We start from the raw sequence: 20,880 nt of genomic DNA on the forward strand, positions 1-20,880 counted from the left end.
TAAGTTTAAACCTAACTTTTATTTCTTTGTATCACCTTATCTTCCTATCCATATGGAAGACCTATGACTACATTTCTTAGTCCTTCTTTATTGTTTTAATGTTGTTTTCTTTTACATAATAACATTGCTGTTTCCCTGTTTTGAGCCTTTTTTTACTTATTTTTTTATTTCCCTGTCTGGGTTGACTTCTGATTGCTCTGCCCAGTGTTCTAGCCTTGGGTTGATAACCTGATATTACTGGTTTTCTAACCAAAGAACTCCCTTTAGTATTTCTTGTAGTATCTTCCTCTCCATATGGAAGGTGTATGATTACATTTCTTAGTCCCTCTTTATTATTTTAATGTTGCCATTTTTCATATAATAACATCGCTGTTACCCTGTTTGGGGTTTTTTTTTTTTAATTATCTTGCTTCTTTTTTTTGGATTTCCCTGTCTGGGTTGACTTCTGGTTGCTCTGCCCACTGTTCCAGTCTTGGGTTGATACCTAATATTATTGATTTTCTAACCAAAGAACTCCCTTTAGTATTTTTTGTAGTTTGGGTTTGGTTTTTACAAATTCCCTAAACTTGTGTTTATCTGGAAATGTCTTAATTTCACCTTCGTATTTAAGAGACAGTTTTGCTGGATATACTATTCTTGGCAGGCAATTTTTTTCCTTCAATTTTTTAAATATGTCATCCCATTGCCTTCTTGCCTGCATGGTTTCTGCCAAGTAGTCTGAGCTTATTCTTATTGGCTCTCCTTTGTAGGTGACTTTTAGTTTATCCCTCGTTGCTCTTATAATTCTCTCTTTATCTTTGGTTTTGGCAAGTTTGATTATAACACGTCTTGGTGACTTTCTTTTAACATCTACCTTATGTGGAGTTTGATGAATATCTTGGATAGATATCTTCTCATCTTTCACAATATCAGGGAAGTTTTCTGCCAACAAATCTTCAACAATTCTTTCTGTATTTTCTATTATCCCTCCCTGTTCTGGTACTCCAATCACTCCTAGGTTATTTCTCTTGATGGAGTCTCACGTGATTCTTAAGGTTTCTTCATTTTTTTTAATTCTTTTATCTGTCTTTTCTTCAAATATATTAGTGCCAAGTGATTTATCTTCAAGTTCAGAAATTCTAGCTTCTACTTGCTCAATTCTGCTCCTCTGACTTTCTATTGAGTTGTCTAATTCTGTAATTTTATTAATCTTCTGAATTTCTCACTGGTGTCTGTCTATGGATTTTTCCAGCTTATTAAACTTTTCATTATGTTTCAGAATAATCTTTCTAATTTCTTCAGTTGCTTTATCTGTGTGTTCCTTGGCTTGTTCTGCATATTGCCTAATTTCCTTCCTGATGTCTTGAAGGGTTCTGTATATTAAACTTTTGTATTCTGCATCTGGTAATTCTAGGAGTGCAATTTCATCTTGAAGATCCCTGGATTCTTTGTTTTGAGGGTCTGTTGAGGTGATCACGGCCTGTTTCTTTATTTGACTTGATATTGACTGTTGTCTCCGAGCCATCTATAAGTTATTGTATTAGTTTATGCTTGATTACTGTGTCATAGCTGCTTGCTTTGTTTTGTTTTGGTATACCCTATGGGTTGCTTGAGAGAGCTAGCTTGATTATTTTCACCTTTGGAGCTCTGACATCCTGTCCCCAGCTGGCTAGAGCTGTTATCAGGTATATCAGTCTAGGAGTCCATTCAGTTTTCTTGTATGAATTCAGCTCAGGTGTTCAGGTAGCTGATTATCAAGTGTTTGGTACAGGCTTTGTCCTGCAGTCTTAGAGGGGAATGGGGGATTGGAGTATATACTGGTATCTGATTGCAGAAGGGGGTCAAGCTCTGAACAAGGCAGGGGGCTGAGAATCAACCCCCAAGTGTCTCTGAGGAAAATGAGTCTCTGTTCCCTAGAGCATACAGGTGGGTGCATTCTGCAGATGGACCATGGGCACTCAACGTTTTTGGTTGTAAGGACTGGGAGGTACCAGTTATCCCTGGAACCCTGTCATGGGTGGCTGTGTGACCTGAATGGAGCTACCAGTCTTTAGGCCCCTGATGTGTGTAGGTGAGGACCCTGTTTAATAGGCAAGCAATGTCAAATATCAAACACTCACCTCTCCACTGCATAGGTGAAACAGTTGGAGTCTGCCAACAAAGGTACATGCAGAGGGGAAAGGTACTCAAAGTCCATGGACCATTTATGCCTGGACAGGAGCTGCTTCTGTCCTGAGCATCCCCAGTTAGTGGAGCTGGCGAATTATCTTTTCCCCCCATTGTGAATTTATTCCTTCTCCAAGGCCAGAAGGATGGCTCTAGGCACTTGACGGGGCCTATCTCAGGCCCAGTGAACTCAGCCGCTGAAGCCGGCTTCAGATTGGGGGGACATGGTAAAATATACGCAAGTACTTAGCTTTTGCTGACAGCACCGTTCTTCTCTGGTTCCGGAGGTGTGAGTAGGCTGTGTGGCTGGCTGCTTCTCCCTGAGGGAACTGCAGCCAAATGTTAGTACCAGCCCACCTCTGCCACTCCCAGGAATGATGCATGAGGGCTGCCTGTGATTCAGGTCCGGTAACTCCTCTCTGCTTCTGAACCATCTCTTCCTCCCCGTGCCCCTCAGTTTGTCTTCTAAGCTTGCCTTTGATGCTCAGGGCTTCTAGTTTGTCATAAATATTCTCATTTCACTTGTTTTTTCAGGTCTTTGCTGTAAAGAGGGCTCACCAGAAGCATCTGTCTATTCCGCCAACTTGGCTCCACCTCTATGCTTACAAGCTTTTAAGAATCCAGACTCTACTCACGAAGGTAGAATAGAACATTTTCTTTATAAATACGTTATGCCAAATTGAGTTAGATGTTCCCCAAGACCATGGTCTCCACAGCCCTAGGCCCAGTAATTCAGTCCCTCAAGGAGTTTGGATGCGTCTGTGGAGCTTATATGGACAAGTTGTGCTGACTTCCCTGCTATTTTGTACTGTCTTACCCTTCACCAAAGTTACCACTTATCTTTGGTCTATTTAGTTTTTTCATCCCCAACACCCCCCGCCCCGTAAACATCAAAGATTGTTTCTTTTTGTGTGTAAACTTTTTCATGAGTTTTATAGTACTGGACTCATACAATATTTGTCCTTTTGTGATTGAAGTATTTAACTAAGCATAATGTCCTCCAGATTCATTCACATTGTGAGATGCTTGACAGATTCATCACTGCTCTTTATTACTGTGTAGTACTCCATTGTGCATATGTACCATAGTTTGTTTACCCATTTATCTGTTGATGGGCATCTAGGTTGTTTCCATCTTTTTGCTGTTCTAAACAATGGTGCAATGAACACGGGTGTGCATGTGTCCATTCACATGATGACTCATTTCTCTAGGATATATTCCTAGGAGGAAGGCCTGGTGGTGTAGTGGTTACGTGCTACAGCTGCTAACCAAAAGATCAGCAGTTCAAATCCACCAGGCGCTCCTTGGAAACTCTATGAGGCAGTTCCATTCTGTCCTATAGGGTCACTCTTGAGTCGTAATCAAGTCGATGGCAATGGGTTTTTTTTTTTTTTTTCGGTATATTCCCAAGAGTGGGATTGCTGGATCATATGGTATTTCTATTTCCAGCTTTCTAAAAAAGTACTATATCATTTTCCAAATGGTTGTATCATTTTGCATTCCTGCCAGCTGTGCATAAGAGTTCCAATTGCCCCTTAGCCTCTCCAACGTTTTTTCTTTTTTTTTAATTCATGCAAGTAATGCTGGGGTGAGATGGCATCTCATTATGGTTTTGATTTGCATTTCTCTAATGGCTTGTACTCCGTAAATTTAAATAATTATAGGAAATCCCTCTATTATAAAATTTAATTAGTGACTGTGTTATACCATGGAAACCCTGGTGGCATAGTAGTTAAGAGCTACAGCTGCTAACCAAAATGTCAGCAGTTGATTCTACCAGGTGCTCCTTGGAAACCCTATGGGGCAGTTCTACTCTGTCCTATAGGGTCACTATGAATCAGAATCAACTGAGGGCAATGGGTTTTTTGTTGTTGTTGTTGTTTGTTTGTTTTTGGGTTTTCTAGTATGTTATACCACATTCTTGCCATGTTCAATTATTTTTGTTTTGTTTTTTTAATGGGCGAGGGGGGGAAGGAATGGATAACCTAAAGCTGAATATGCAACAACAGGGTTATTCCATTGATATTTGTGTAAGCCAGTGTTTCTCAAGCTTTCATGTGCCTGCAAATCATCTGAGGATCTTTTTAAAATGCAGATTCTGATTCAGTAGATCTGAGATGGGAACAAGATCCTGTATATCTAACAAGCTCCCAGATAATGCTTACTCTGCTGCTGCTGCTGCTGGCCCAAAGATCACACTCCAAATAGCAAAAACCAAAAACAAAAACAAACAAAAAAAAGCATCAAAAAGCTGTCAAGTCGATTCTGACTCATAGTGACCCTGTAGGAGTGGCTCGTGGATTCGAACTGTCAACCTTTTGGTTAGCAGCCATAGCTCTTAAACACTGCACCATCAGGGCTCCTTGAACAGCAAGGATGAAGCAAATTGGAGTTACAAGTGTGTACAATACAGGTCACACAAGCCCAAAAAAAGCCATAGTTTACTAAGTTACTTCAGTTGTTATTCATCTCACCTTGTGTTAACCTTCCCTTAATTGAAAGAGTCCAGACACGTGTGACCACATATTATGTTATTCTATTTATGTGAGATATCCAGAAAAGGTAAATCTACAGAGACAGAAAGTAGATCAGTAGTTACCTAGAGCTGAATGTGGGAATGGGGGAATGACTACAAATGGACAAGGAATCTTTTGGAATGATGAAAATTTTTTAAAAACCAGATTGTGGTAATGGTTGCACAACTTCGGACACTTAATAAAAATCATTGAATTGTACACTTAAAATGAATGAGTTGTAAGGTATATAAATTACAGCTTGATAAAACTGTTAAAAGATATTGGTAACCTCTGAGAACTAAAAAATGAAAACAAATACCAAGAGAATTTGTGAGTAGCTGATTCAAGCTAAATGAAAGAGTAGAGAAAGTTGTTCAGTATGAAAAAAATATTCTAGATGGACATTTAGAGCTCCAGAAAGTATTGAAGAACAATAAAAGAAGGTAAATAAGTGGACAAATATTACTCTATAAAATACTGATAATAATATCTTTTGAGATTTAAGATATGGAAAAAGAATAAAAATATAAACAACAAAATAGCACTTAAGGAATAAACAGGTACATGGAGTTAATATAATAAGGCCCTTACATTCTCTAAAAGCGGTAAAATTACTAATTGTTAATTTTCTGGGCATTATTATGTCAAGTATGTATGTTGTATTGTCTAGGAATATCACTGATAGTTTAAAAATGCAAAACAAATAAATTTTTAGAAGGAATAAGTGAAATTAAAAAAAAACCCTTGTGACCCAATGTATGGGGAAAAAAAGAAGAGAAAAAGGAACACAGAACAAGTGGATCAAAAGTGGAATAGAAAACAAGTGATATATCTAAGTCAAATATAGCAGCAAGTACATTAAATATAAATGGACTAAACAATCCAATTGAAAACAAGATTGCCAAACTGAATAAATAAAAGCAACAACCATCATTGGAAGCTTAAAAGAAAAGCATCTTAAATATAAGGATACTAAAAGGTAGATAATAAAATGATAGGGGAACATATTCCCTGTAAACACTAACCAAAATAATGCTAGTGTAATGATACTAATACCAGGCAATGTAGGTTCTTAAAGCAAAAATTATGCTACAGATAAAGACTATCATTTCAAAAATTCATAAGCTACTAATGATATAATCTCAAATTATATAGAGAAAAAAATTGAAAAATTAAAGGAAAAATAGACAAACCTACCACCATAGTGGAAAATTTTAACTCACGTATGTCAGTTAACAAACAGATAAGAAACTTGTAATCTTCGGATGATTTGAACAATACAACATACTTGACGTAATTTTATGTGTATGTATATATACACACACACACATACATATGTATGGGAAACCCTGGTGGTGCAGTGGTTAAGAATTCATCTGCTAACCTAGAGGTCGGCAGTTCAAATCCACCAGGTGCTCCTTGGAAACCCTATGGGGCACTTCTACTCTCTCCTATAGGGTCACTGTGAGTCAGAATAGACTCAACGGCAATGGGGGAATACATGTATGTGTATACATAGAACACTGCAGCCAACAATACCAGAATTCACACTATTTCAAAGACCACATACATCTACCACAATTAACCATGTGCTGGGACATAAAGTATACCCTAACAAATTCAAAGGATTGAAATATTCAGAGTACAATCTCTCACTATAGTGGAATTAAGCTGGAAATCAATTTACAAAAAATAATAATAATTATAGACTTCTCCAAATGTTCGAAAATTAAGCAATATTCTTTTAAATAACCATGTTCAAAGAAGAAATCACAATGAAAATTAGAAAAATTGTTGAGCTGATTAATAATAAAAAGATGACATATCAAAATGTGTGGACTGTAGCTACAGCTGGCTTAAAGGAAATTTTATAGCCTTAAAACATAAAAGAAAAATATCTGAAAATCAAGCTAGAAAAAGAACAACAATCAAAACTAGTTAGTAGAAGGAAGGGAATCATGAAAATAAAAGGAAAATTAGTGAAATAGGAAAATAGGAAGCAGATGTAAATTTGAATCAACAAAACTCAGTCCTTTGACAATACGAGTGATAAAAAATGGAGCAAGTTTTTGAGCTGAGCTAAATCTCTAGCAAGGACGGGTCCCAAGGGAAGCAAGCATGTAGCCATTAGAGAGAGACATTCTGGATTTCTATTCTTGACTTTAACGCTCAGTAGTTATATGAGGTTCGATCGCAGAAAACGAGGTAGTAATGTTACCTAACTCACTTGCTGACATGAGGATTGAATTAGATGATTCATATAAAACACAACAAACATTTGTTACCAATATTATTGAGACGCCAAACCCCAGGCCTGTCACTAATATTCAGTGTCACTCTTTGTAGTCTATGTTTCTGGAAACAGAAGTGGGCACGGATAAGGGATAAAAAGAAGAAAAAGAGAAGAAAAGAAAGTGCAGGGCTGAACACCCCACAGCTGATTCTTTGGAGAAGCTACAGGGACCCACAGCACTGCTGTACACAAGTGTCAAGCTTCATAAGGTAACCTGTGGCAAACTCACTAAGCCTGTCTTGTGAAAGGCAGTTTTGATACTGAGAGTCACAGAAAGGGGAATTTTCTGGCAGCCTCTAAAAGCAGCAGTTTGACATTTTGTTGTTATCGTTATCTCTGTTAGGAAGAAAAAGAAAGAAAGAAGGCCAGGTGGGCATTACCACAAAAAGGAATGAGAAGCTTTCTTTCTCAATCCAAGATACAGGTGTTCTAAGGAGAAGTTGATAAGTCCACTACAAGGGAGTGATGCCAGGATATATGAGGGCTGAGCCTGATCCCCGAGGAGAGATGGAAAGACACACCAGCTCTGGGCTAGGAAGAGGACAGAGAGTCAGAAACGCAAGTACCACTCTGCCATCATCGTCTCAAAAAATGGTCCTTAGGGGAACAGGGTAACTCCTGTGAATCATACAGTTGCAGATTTATAAAATTCCCATTTCGTGAAATTTTTGGTTTTTGGAGGCTGGCAAGGCCAGGGGGGAGCATACACTACATGGAACGTCTTCCCAGTGTACAGAGTGGAGCTAAGTGAAGTGACAGGGCCCCACATGCAGTAAATCTGGACTCTTGTAGCTAGGATCATGATTTGACTACCCATACAATTATTTATCACCCAAACCAGGACAAATTTGATAGTGAAAGAGGTCATTCATTGTTAGAAACTGTGCTGGGACAACCTGGCCTTATCAAAGCAGGACTTTTGGTCTTATAATTGCTGGGAGTAAATTGGGTGCAGTAGTCACAATGGCCAATTGTACTGTGAGAGCTCCCCATTTTAAACTACTCTTTATTAAATAGGCTGGTCTCTTATGAAGAGAGAGAAACACCCACATGCCTATAGTTAAGACTACTGACTTACCGAACCGGCTGCTGTGGAAACTTTCTTGCATATTCACGTTTCTAGCCACTTCACAAGTCTTCCTGATAAATCCTATGAAGGCTTTCCAGTAGTCTGTTTGTTCCAGAGACAACTGTATTTTTTCAAGTGTACAAAATAGCCTACAGTCAAAAAGAATCCACAGGAAACTACAATTGAATAATGGTTTTCCAGATGACAGACCATTCATCAAAATACAAATATATGAAAATGCTGGGGAGTCCAGTTATGCAGGAATTTAGAATCTTTGAAAGTGTTTTCTTAATATTCATTTGTTTATGAATACCCCAACCTGATATGAAAAATGAAGTAAAACTATTTATGAGAATACATAAAATATAAGTCAAGGAAAATGGAAATTGATCACACATACAATTCACAGCACCATGAAATAGAAGCAAGCCAAATTTTCTGAAAAGCCTCCCATTGGTAGTTAACACCAGTGTGTAGTGAATAAGAACTTCAGTCATGTTCTCGCCTTAGACAAAAACAGAAATCCTACATTTCTTGTGAAAATTAAGCCAATGGTTAAGCTTTTTAAAAAACTGTTTAATGTTTAAAAGTTTGTAGATGTTTTGCAATAGTACCAAAGAGGTTAATCGTTTTAAAAAGAAAAAAAAATTAAACAATCCTCTATTCATTAGAAATAGAATATACTTCTTTGATCTATCATTTCAGTAGAAGGGTAGCTGAAATCATTCTGATTTCCACCTGTTTGTAAGTTTTTTCATCAAGCACATACTCACACTGTGGAAATAAGCTGGTCCTTACAATCAGCAGAATAGACCTCACTCCCAGGCAAGGCATCAGCTCCCAGTGGCTGAAAGACCCGAGTACAGGAAAGGCTCACTCCTGAGAACTGCGCCTGGACTTCTGGCCAGCCCAGAAAGTCTTCAGTCATTGAAACTGGCATGTCTGTGTGTCCAATAATGACCTCTTGTAAAATACGATCCTTAACAGTAAAAGAGAGCAAGGCTTGTAACAAATAAAAAAAATTAAATTGTGATGGCTAGAGTCTTCATCTACCTCACTTAAGAGAATTTCACTTAAACTACACAGCAAAGGCCATGCCCTGTGCGATTGTAATCATCTAAGTCACAGTTCTAGTCTCAAATTTTTATTCCCTAAGACATTATCCAATAATAAAGTAGAATGGGACCCAAATGTCATACCCATCTGAGTTAGCTAGTCTCCCCAAATGGCCCACAATGAATTACATTCACACTCTTGGTAATCCCCTCCCACAATTAGTCTAGGCTGGACTATGACTCACATTAATCCATGAAATGCATCAGCAGTGACATGTGCTAGTCACAGTCCTAGTTTTCTGAGGGCTAGCAGCTCCCACTTTCTTCCTTTTGCTTGTTTTTGGGATTCCCGAACTTCCATGGAAGAAGTCTAGCTACTCTGCTAGAGAGGACTAGATGGAAAGAAAGCGGCCCAGTCATCCCAGTGCCTCAGATGAGCATCCAGAGACTCCAGCACACCTTCCATCTGATTAGAACTACACTAGAGATGCCAGGTCAGACCACCAGAAGAGTGGTCCAGTGGAGCCCAGTCAACCCACAGAGTCATGAGAGAGAATAAAATGATTTTGTTTAAGCCACTGAGGTTTGGTGGGGTCTGTTAGGCAGTGATAAATAACCTAAACAGCATCAGTGAGTTTATCTCATTTATGTGAAGTCTGTAAATATTCTCATCACCAGAGACAGATACTGCTGAGTTCCTTCTCTGTCTGGGCACAACGTGTTAGGTTCATAGATACAAAGACATTTGCAACGGCCTCTCTACCAGAAAAGAGTTTATAGCTCAATAGCAGAAAAGCAAATATGCAAACAGGTACTAGTTTTTCAAGGCTGCTTGCCCGTGGTCACATACACTTTTTCCTCTGCCTAGAGTTCTTCTCCAAGTTGCCCTTCCCTCCAAATCTTAAGCTAGTAATAGAGATAGCTAGCTGCCATTAAGTCAGCTCCAACTCATGGTGACATCAAGCACAACAGAACAAAACATTGCATGGTCCTGGGCTATCCTCATGATTGCCAGCATGTTCAAGACCACCATTGTGGCTACTGTGCCAATTCATCTCACTGAAGGTCTCCCTCACCCTCATTGGTTCTCTACTTCACCAAACATGATGTCCGTCTCCAGCATTTGATCCCTCCTGATGCTGTGTTCAAAGCAAGCCAGGAGGAAAAGTTCTGTTGTGATCCATAGGGTTTTCACTGGCAAATTTTCAGAAGCAGATCATTAGGTTTTCTTCCTAGTCTGTCTTAGTCTGAAAGCTTCACTGAAACCTGCCCACCCTGGGTGACCCTGCTGGTATTTGAAATACTGGTTGCATAGCTTCCAGCATCACAGCAACACTCAAGCTACCACCATATGAGAAACTGAGAGACAGGTGGTGGATCCAAATCTTACAGCTCTTTTAAGTCTCATCAACTCATTTCCAGATGCTAAGCCCCCATGCACTCGTGGGTATCTGCCATTCTCTGGCAGAACAGTGTCCTCCTTCTGTTGATATCCCTTTTATCACACCACGTACCCAACACAAAGTAGGTGCTAAGAAATGGTTGACTGTATTAAATTATGTATGCATTACTGCCTTGATTTTTTTTCCTTTTTGCCATGGCAGAGTTTTTATGTCACTGGTTTTATTACATCACTGGTTTTGGTTTTATTTCATGTATATTCTTTTTCTGGAGTAACATGATTTATAAGGAAAAAGACAAAAATGAAAGAGATAATTCTGAAAGAAATAATGAATTACAAAAAAAGTGTATGTTGCTGTTTTTAGTGCTCAGTAAGAAAAGATGGGCTCAACTTGACATAATAATGCTTACTAACAAATTGCTCAACATCCCGCAGGGCTACCTGAGTGCTCAGCAAGGGTGGCCATGTGTTCTGAGCAACGACACTCGAGGAACATGGCTTTTAGGTCTATTACCACCAAAAGCCATAGTTTTGCTACAAGTTGATTGATCTTCAAAGATATTCCTCCACTTTTTCTAGTGCACACATTAGACATGGAGCAGGACAGGGAAGCATAGTGACCTCCCATGCTTCTTAAGTTTGAGGTGCTTTTAGGGACATCGGTTTTATGTCAACGCAGATGTGGGTAGGTTGGAAGGCACACAACCTTCCATAGCAGCTAAACAAAAGGGATGGGACTGAAGGGCAGACAGGATTCCATCCACCATTTTTAAGTGTATGACTGATGTCAATACTTCCCTTATCAAAATTCAAGGTTAAATATTGGCATATTAACCTTAAAAATGAGCCCATTGGTACTCTTGGAAGAGATTAAGTGGAGTAATACTTACAGCATCCTCTACCGAACTAATTAGCTTGTTTAAAATATTGGTCACATTGGAGGAGTTCTGTTGGCACAGCAGTCCCACTAGGCTCTCCCAAACTCTGGCATTCTGAGGACGAAGAAGGGCTTCCTGCTCAGACAAGTGTCCATTTAGGCACATATTAGTTGCATTATTCTTCAAAATCTAAAGGGTTAATGTGGGCAGGAAGGAGGTAACATTGAGAGAGATTTAGATATGCTACCCAAGGAATATAGAGATAAACAACAGTAAAAATTTAAAAACAAAACACGAATTTCTTCAAAACCTTGCCTATCGTTCCCTTTATTTTGTTAGCACAATTCACAACAGGAGCAAAACTGAATATTGCATGAGTTTCTTCAACATTTTATAAAAATTGTTTATTTATGATCTTTGGCTGTCGTTTACCTGCTTTAACTTCCAAAAGACCATGTCCATTTCCAGTTTCAATTGGTCAGATTTATCCAGTTTAGAAGAGTTAGCTGGCATCTCCAGGTGAATGAGGACTTCTGTAAGATTGACAAATAGATGTGCTATTCGCCTAATGTAAGGTGTTCCAAGCTTGACTGCCACACCTGGCTGCGAATCGATCAACTGAATTCTAAAAATGTATTGTAGCACACTTGAACTGTTTTCATATAGCTTATTATCTTTCTTAGAGAGGAAAACTCAAAAAGACATTTTAATACCATTTTATCCTTTCCAAAGACTCCTGAGTATGGAGTCTTAGTTGCTGGAGAGGTTTAGTTCAAAACCAGCATCCCTCTCATTTATTCTCTTTTTATTTGGAGAAGATGGAAAGCACCTGTTCACTTGGGCTAAAGTACAAACTTGCTAGTGACCACTTTGGAGGAGGACAGAAAGAAAAACACAACAGTCAATGGAAGCTTAAAGAAGAGCATTCTGCAAACCAAGGAGAAAAGCACCCTTCCCTCCAGATGCCAAGGAGCAAAGAGGGGGAAACTAGAATCAGGATGATTCCAAGCAATGCTTGCTGGTCCCTTCCCAGCCTGAGAACCATGGATGATGGTATGAATGTACAACTGAGACCCCAGTCCTTGGAAGTCCCCTGCTATTCCCATACTAAAGGGTCACATAGCACAGAAGAACACATCCTTCACTGTGGCAGCATTCTTTATTGACCCTTGCTGTGGCATATCTGAAATATCCCAGAAAGTCTCAGATTAGAGCATACATATATATATATATATATATATATATATATATTACCAGCATAATTTATCTCCAAACTTCACAAAGCTATCAGGCGGCTTCAGGTCAGTTTCCCCATAAATTTCTTGCTTGCTCTCAGTGAGTCAGTGACAAATAACGCTAGAGCCAGGTTACCTTGGACGAAACGTAAATTCTGGGTGATGGCTTTCCGGAGGGCGCTGTCCAGCTGGAGCAACCACTGCAGAGTGGGCCACCGGGGCAACATTTGCAGCAAGCTCTGCAGTCTCAGCAAATGCGGGAATCTGGGGCAAAGACAGACAAACAAACCGAGGGGGAGAGCAGTCCAACGTGCCACCCGGGGAAATGGAAATTCTGCTCCTAAGAAGAGATCTCATTGCTTTTGGAAGTGTGCTCAGAGGCTGACAGTTCCGCTTCATCGCATGCTTATAATCAGGTACTAGACAAATTGCACTGTTTGAATTGGCTGATTTTGGGGTATTTTTAGGTCCTGAGTATGGATTAAACTTTCTCCTTTACCCCAAAACAGGGAAGTATATTCTTAGTAGTGTGTAAAAGAAGTGAGTGTTAGGAGAAAGTTCAAGGTTAGATTTAAAAACATATGCCTTGCAGCCTCCAGTTATCAGGCACAGAAAAATAATTTGAGTAAAGTTTCCGAATGTGAGCCACTGTGTGGCAGAGTGCAGTGCAAACTGAGGAGGGCGAATTAGCAACTTCTATAAGATTCTCAAAGGCCAAATAGCCAGGCAATCCACACGTCTTTCACATGCAGAAGGAGCTTCCAACCTAGTGCCATTTTCCAAGACTATATTTTCAAGTTTTTCACCTTGAAAGCCAGTCAGAAAGGTCACCAGGAATCTATCTCAAGGACTGCCATTGTGGGAGCCGTATCTACCTCCCTGCCTGAATGTCTGTTGGGGAGAAAGAGGCGAAGGGCTTGAGGGACTCCTTCTCTAGGCTCCAGCCTATTCAGGAAGATGATGTGTTCCTGGACAGGGTGAGGAAACAACCAGGAGATTATCTGAGAATGTAATGACTCTGGGAAAGAGAAGGTACTGAACTGAGAATTAAATGTTGGAGTCTTGAAGATAAAGATGCAGCGCACACTGTCGGCAGAATTGCTCCAGAGTAAGAAGTCTGGAATCTCTAAGTCTTTGTGGCAAGTGCATAGAATCTTCAACCCAGGAAAAAGAAGTTAAAGGTAAAGAAAAACAGAAAGTTGTTGCTACAGGGGCCCAACCAAAATGCCTGACTGAAGGAGTCATGTCACAGAATTTGAGCTCCTGGTTCCACTGAGACCTTTCTGCCACCTTGATAGGTCTCTTTACAGCATCTCAATAGTCCTGGGTTAAAGGCAGGCTGGATCAATAGCTGCTGCTGTTCTGTAGCTGGTGTGCTTATGGGTCTGACCACTTGAAAAATAAGTGAACAATTAGCTGTTGAGATAGGGTAGGAAAAAAAGGAGCTGTGATTTCCTGGACCAGAGCTGATGTTAAAAGATTTACAGTCTCCTGCTGAGGGTGACTATGAGCCTTATAAAGATGAGAAGAAGGCTTAAGGCAGATGCCTGATGGATTTAATGGAAGGTTTAAGATGAAGAGGAGACACAAGAATACAAGCTTGGAAAAGATGTAATAGAAATGGCGGCAGGTAACAGAAACAGCAACAATGAAAAACGCGAAGGTGGAGAAGGAAGCACTCAAGACAAAACAGGGGAGACAGCTGTGAGCCTTACCTTTGCTGACAAAGTAGATGGCATGGAGAACAAGGAAACCTCACACACACACAAATAAGGATTACGCCTGCTGGAAGGGGACTCACGGCTCCATACAAAAGGAAAATAAAAAGCCTATACACCAAAAATAATATCAACAAAACAAATGGCAGCATGTTAGAGGTATGTATGAAGGGACACCTGTGTATGAAAACCAGTGAACTTGTAAAAAGAAGGTTGGAGGGGGGAGAGTTTCAAAAGCGAGATAAACCGATGTCAGTGAAATATTTATCAGCCAAATTTATGAGTGTCTACAAAATGTGGGACACTCTCGACACAAGGATTCTCACTGATAACCCATGTAACAACCTAACGAAGTGAGCAGAATCATCTCTTCTTTACAGATGAAGAACAGGGCCATTGAATTCTGCACCAGGGCTCCAGCAGACAAAGAGGTTTCTAACTAGAAAGCAAGCACCTTAGAAGCCATGTAGTGATGTCATCACTAATAAGGAGGCCTAGGAAGATGAACCGAGGGCCCAAGAGTGGCACAGTTGACACAGTTGCTTGTTACCCAGATAGCCACAGGGAGGCAGTTTTGCTATTATCTAAAACGAAAGGCCCTGGAAGGAGAAATGGGGGCTCAAAAGCTCGATCATACACCCCACACATACCAGAAGGGTCACAAAGCTATGTTTGGGCCATCTTTGTGACCCTGAAGTGTGTGTGAAAATTTTGTATGGGATCAGGGAAGAGTTAGGGTACTCAAGCCTGAGTTCTTAAAAAAAAAAATTTTTTTTTTTTTTTAGGGTGGGTTTAATATTTCACTTTCTTAATCCCTCTATGAGGAGCCCTAGTTGCACAATGGTTATGAGCTCTGCTGCTGACTAAGAGGTTTGCGGTTGGGACCCATGCAGCAGCTCTGTGGAAGAAAGGTCTGGTGATCTGTCCCTGTAAAAATTTGTGGTTGTTGTATTATATGCCGTCAAGTCAGTTGCAACTCCTGTACTCTGTCTCATCCTATAGGACAGAGTAGAACTGCCTTATAGGATTTCTTAGGCTGTATTTTTTTTTTTTTTTAATCTTTATGAGAGTAGAACACCAGGTCTTGTCTCCCGTGGAGCGGCTGGTGGGTTCAAACCGTCAACTTTCAGTTAGCAGCCAGGCACTTTTAATGTCTAGAAAACACTATGGGGCAGCTCTACTCAGTCGTGAGATCACTAGGAGTCAAAATCAACTTGATGATGCCTAACATTCCCTTTATGAAACAAGAGCCACGCAGGATTTCCTAGTATCCTCTCACCTCTTATCTGTCAGGGAGCAGGCACAGGACCCTGGACAAAATGGGAGGGTGCATTTGAGGGTTTGGGGAAAATTAAGGTGACATAACATGACGTTTCTATTAAAATGCATTAAAGAGGCAGAGACTTAATTTTATGTTTTAAAACAGTAACCCAAGCAGACCAGCAAGGAAGTCTAGCTAACTGTTTCTCCAAAAGCCAGATACTGTTTTCTAACTTGATTCCAGAAAATTTGGAAGAGTTACAAATGTTTAGAGTTGCTCTTGTTATGTATATCATAAAAAAAAAAGCTGCCGCATAAAATTTTGACATCACAATGCTCTCTTCAATGTACAGGACAAAGAAGAGTTTCTGTGATCTGTGGGTTTGAGAAATCTTACTGCTCTCTTCCAGGGAGTTCCTTAACTTCACGGGGGCAATAAAGTTTACCAACTTACAACAAACTCCCAGACATACTGGAGAAAAAAATTCCAGTGTTGTGACAGCATCAGCCATTTTGGTGAATAAATTTTGGTTATCTTAAAATATAAAAAATATATATATAATTTTATGTTTTCAAAAATGAACAAGATTCACTTTTTCCCACTTCTAAAATATTTCTGGACCTCATGTAAAAATAGCATCTATGCCAATTTTAAAATAAATATGAAAACAGGTAGTGTCTTATATAAAAGTACATCTAAAATATGATTGTTCACTTCAGAACAAATACCAACTCTCAGCAAAATAGGAATTGAAGGAAAATTCCTCAACATAATAAAGGGCATTTACACAAAGCCAATAGCCAACATCACTCTAAATGGAGAGAGCCTGAAAGCATTTCCCTTGAGAACGGGAACCAGACAAGGATGCCGTTTATCACCGCTCTTATTCAGCATTGTGCTAGAAGTCCTAGCCAGAGCAATTAGGCTAGACAAAGAAATAAAGGGCATCCAGATTGTCAAGGAAAAAGTAAAATTATCTCTATTTGCAGGTGACATGATCTTATACACAGAAAACCCTAAGGAATCCTCCAGAAAACTACTGAAACTAATAGAAGAGTTTGGTAGAGTCTCAGGTTATAAGATAAACATACAAAAATCACTTGGATTCCTCTACATCAACAAAAACAACATTGAAGAGGAAATCACCAAATCAATACCATTCACAGTAGCCCCCAAGAAGATAAAATACTTAGGAATAAATCTTACCAAAGATGTAAAAGACCTATACAAATAAAAGTACTAGTGCAAGAAACTAAAAAGGACCTACATAAGTGGAAAAACATACCTTGCTCATGGATAAGAAGACTTAACATAGTAAAAATGTCTATTCTACCAAAAGCCATCTATACATACAATGCACTTCCGATCCAAATTCCAATGACATTTTTTAATGTGATGGAGAAACAAATCACCAACTTCATATGGAAGGGAAAGAAGCCCCGGATAAGTAAAGCATTACTGAAAGAGAAGAAGAAAGTGGGAGGCCTCGTTCTACCTGATATTAGAACATATTGTACAGCCACAGTAGTCAAAACAGCCTGGTACTGGTACAACAACAGGCACATAGACCAATGGAACAGAATTGAGAACCCAGATATAAATCCATCCACATATGAGCAGCTGATATTTGACAAAGGCCCAGTGTCAGTTAATTGGGGAAAAGATAGTCTTTCTCTTGAGACTGTGTTGTCATCTCCTGTCTGGAGGGGGGATGGGAGGATAGAGAGTTGGAAGCTGGCAAAATTGTCACGAAAGGAGAGACTGGAAGGGCTGACTCATTAGGGGGAGAGCAAGTGGGAGTACGGAGCAAGGTGTATATAAACTTATATGTGACAGTTTGACTTGATTTGTAAACGTTCACTTGAAGCTCAATAAAAGTTAATAAAAAAAAAAGATAGTCTTTGTAACAAATGGTGCTGGCATAACTGGATGTCCATTTGCAAAAAAATGAAACAGGACCCATACCTCACACCATGCACAAAAACTAACTCCAAGTGGATCAAAGACCTAAACATAAAGACTAAAATAATAAAGATCATGGAAGAAAAAATAGGGACAATGTTAGGAGCCCTAATACAAGGCATAAACAGAATACAAAATATTACCAAAAATGACGAAGAGGAACCAGATAACTGGGAGCTTCTAAAAATCAAACACCTATGCTCATCTAAAGACTTCACCAAAAGAGTAAAAAGACCACCTACAGATTGGGAAAAAATTTTCAGCTATGACATCTCTGACCAGCGCCTAACCTCTAAAATCTATATGATTCTGTTAAAACTCAACCACAAAAAGACAAACAACCCTATCAAAAAGTGGGCAAAGGATATGAACATACACTTCACTAAAGAAGATATTCAGGCAGCTAACAGATACATGAGAAAATGCTCTCCATCATTAGCCATTAGAGAAATGCAAATTAAAACTACGATGAGATTCCATCTCACGCCAACAAGGCTGGCATTAATCCAAAAAACACAAAATAATAAATGTTGGAGAGGCTGCAGAGAGATTGGAACTCTTATACACTGCTGGTGGGAATGTAAAATGGTACAACCACTTTGGAAATCTATCTGGCATTTTCTTAAAAAGTTAGAAATAGAACTACCATACAACCCAGAAATCCTACTCCTCGGAATATACCCTAGAGAAATAAGAGCCTTTACACGAACAGATATATGCACACCCATGTTTACTGCAGCATTGTTTATAATAGCAAAAAGCTGGAAGCAACCAAGGTGTCCATCAATGGATGAATGGTTAAATAAATAATGGTATATTCACACAGTGGAATACTATGCATCGATAAAGAACAGCAAGGCATCTGTGAAACATTTCATAACATGGAGGAACCTGGAAGGCATTATGCTGAGTGAAATTAGTCAGAGGCAAAAGGACAAATATTGTATAAGACCACTATTATAAGATCTGGAGAAATAGTATAAAGTGAGAAGAACACATACTTTTGTGGTTATGAGGGGGGGAGGGAGGGAGGGTGGGAGAGGGTTATTTACTGATTAGTTAGTAGATAAGAACTACTTTAGGCAAAGGGAAGGACAATACTCAATACACGGAAGGTCAGCTCAATTGGACTGGACCAAAAGCAAAGAAGTTTCTGGGATAAAATGAATGCTTCAAAGGTCAGCGGAGCAAGGGCGGGGGTTTGGGGACTATGGCTTAAGGGGACCTCTAAGGCAATTGGCAAAATAATTCTATTATGAAAACATTCTGCATCCCACTTTGAACTGTGGCATTTGGGGTCTTAAATGCTAACAAGCGGCCATCTAAGATGCATCAATTGGTCTCAACCCACCTGGATCAAAGGAGAATGAAGGACACCAAGGTCACACGATAACTCTGAGCCCAAGTGACAGAAAGGACCACATGAACCAGAGGCTTACATCATCCTGAGACCAGAAGAACTAGATGGTGCCCGGTCACAAGCAACGACTGCCCTGACAGGGAGCACAACAGAGAACCCCTGAGGCAGCAGGAGAACAGTGGGATGCAGACCCCAAATTCTCATAAAAAGACCAGACTTAATGGTCTGACTGAGACTAGAAGACTCCCGGCGGTCATGGTCCCCAAACCTTCTGTTGGCCCAGGACAGGAATCATTCCCGAAGACAACTCATCAGACATGGAAGGGACTGGACAATGGGTAGGAGAGAGATGGTGATGAAGAGTGAGCTACTTGTATCAGGTGAACAATTGAGACTGTGTTGGCATCTCCTGTCTGGAGGGGAGATGGGAGGGTAGAGAGGGTTAGAAACTGGCAAAATCATCATGAAAGAAGAGACTGGAAGGAGGGAGCGGGCTGACTCATTAGGGGGAGAGTAAGTGGGAGTATGGAGTAAGGTGTATATAAGCTTATATGTGACAGACTGACTTGATTTGTAAACATTCACTTAAAGCACAATAAAAATTATTTAAGAAAAAACAATAGCAAAGGTATGCAACCTAAAATCCAGGAAGTTGGCAACTTCTCAACTATTATTGCCCTTTTGGATTGTTTTTAGCATCTAAAAAGGCATCAGGATTCCTGAAAATAGTTACCATCATGGTGATGGCCCACAATGAAATTACTGGATTTTCTACTTGCTAACTAGGAATTAAATGTCTAGGTGTCATTTTACAGAATTCATTTCTAAGCAGTATCATCATGTATTCTTTAGAATTTAGCGTCATTAGTCTAATACATTGCATTGGGCAAATCTGCTGCAAAAGACCTGTTTAAATTGTTAAAAAGCAAAGGCGTCACTTTAAGGACTAAGGTGCACCTGACCCAAGCTGTAGTGTTTTCAATTGCCTCATATGCATGTGAAAGCTGGACAATGAATAAGGAAGACGAAAGAAGAATTGACGCCTTTGAATTACTGTACTAGCAAAGAATATTGAATATTCCATGGACCGCCAGAAGAACAAACAAATCTGTTTTGGAAGAAGTACAGCCAGGATGCTGCTTAGAAGTGAGGATGGCGAGACACTTTCTCAAATAATTTGGAATTGTTATCTGGAGAAGGACATCATGCTTGGTAAAGCAGAGGGGCAGCAGAAAAGAGGAAGACCCTCAATGAAATGGATTGACACAGTGGCTGCAACAATGGGCTCAAGCATAACAATGATTATGAGGATGGCACAGGACTGGGCAGGCAGTGTTCCGTCCTGTCGAACGCTATGAGTTGGAACCAACTCAATGGCACCTAACAACAAGTCTAATAAATAATAAAACAGGAAAATGTGATTTACATCTTTGGAGATTTATGGCTGCCTTTTGTGCCATCTGCTGCCAAGCTGTCATTCAACAGGAGAAGCAGAGAGTGCAAAGCTTCTGCCACCTTCCATGGCTTGCTCTCCACCTCAAACTGATCCCTGAGGGTCTCCAGGCATTGCCCAGTCCCCGTGAGCATCTTCTCAAGGAGGTCACCCTTTTGCCCCTGATCAAGCACCTGCAAATTCAAAAACAAAAATATTATCACTAATAAAAATAAATTAAAAAGCATAGTAATTGGTTAGGAAATTCATGCTAGACCACATTCAATTTTTATTTTGCTGGCACATTGAAATTCTGTTCTAATTGTGTTATGAGTTAGCTTCTATTCAGAAGTTAATGATTTTAAATTGCAACAATGTATGCATGTAACTTTTAAAATTTGTCCGTATTTCCCTCTTTCATTCCCTAATTACTATTCCCAAAACAGAAGGCAACAACACAAACTCCTTAAGAAATAAAATACTATCTAAAAACTAAGCAAGTAGAACATGCTGACATGCTTAAAAAAAAAAAAGGAGAACATAAATACATTAAT

The 20,880-nt window shown here is 39.6% G+C and overlaps 1 protein-coding gene across 1 annotated transcript in view; it reads right to left on the bottom strand.

The window, feature by feature from the left end:
* The window catches only part of ABCA13 (ATP binding cassette subfamily A member 13), a 572,876-nt gene that overhangs the window by 461,551 nt on the left and 90,445 nt on the right, over positions 1–20,880 (bottom strand). The window contains 6 exon segments of the mRNA XM_064290236.1: positions 8,033–8,172; positions 8,797–9,002; positions 11,371–11,547; positions 11,791–11,891; positions 12,730–12,857; positions 20,321–20,520. Of these exon segments, the coding sequence (XP_064146306.1) occupies positions 8,033–8,172; positions 8,797–9,002; positions 11,371–11,547; positions 11,791–11,891; positions 12,730–12,857; positions 20,321–20,520 (952 nt within the window).

This window comes from Loxodonta africana, chromosome 8 (assembly GCF_030014295.1).
Source record: "Loxodonta africana isolate mLoxAfr1 chromosome 8, mLoxAfr1.hap2, whole genome shotgun sequence".
In the NCBI taxonomy this organism is placed as follows: domain Eukaryota; kingdom Metazoa; phylum Chordata; class Mammalia; order Proboscidea; family Elephantidae; genus Loxodonta; species Loxodonta africana.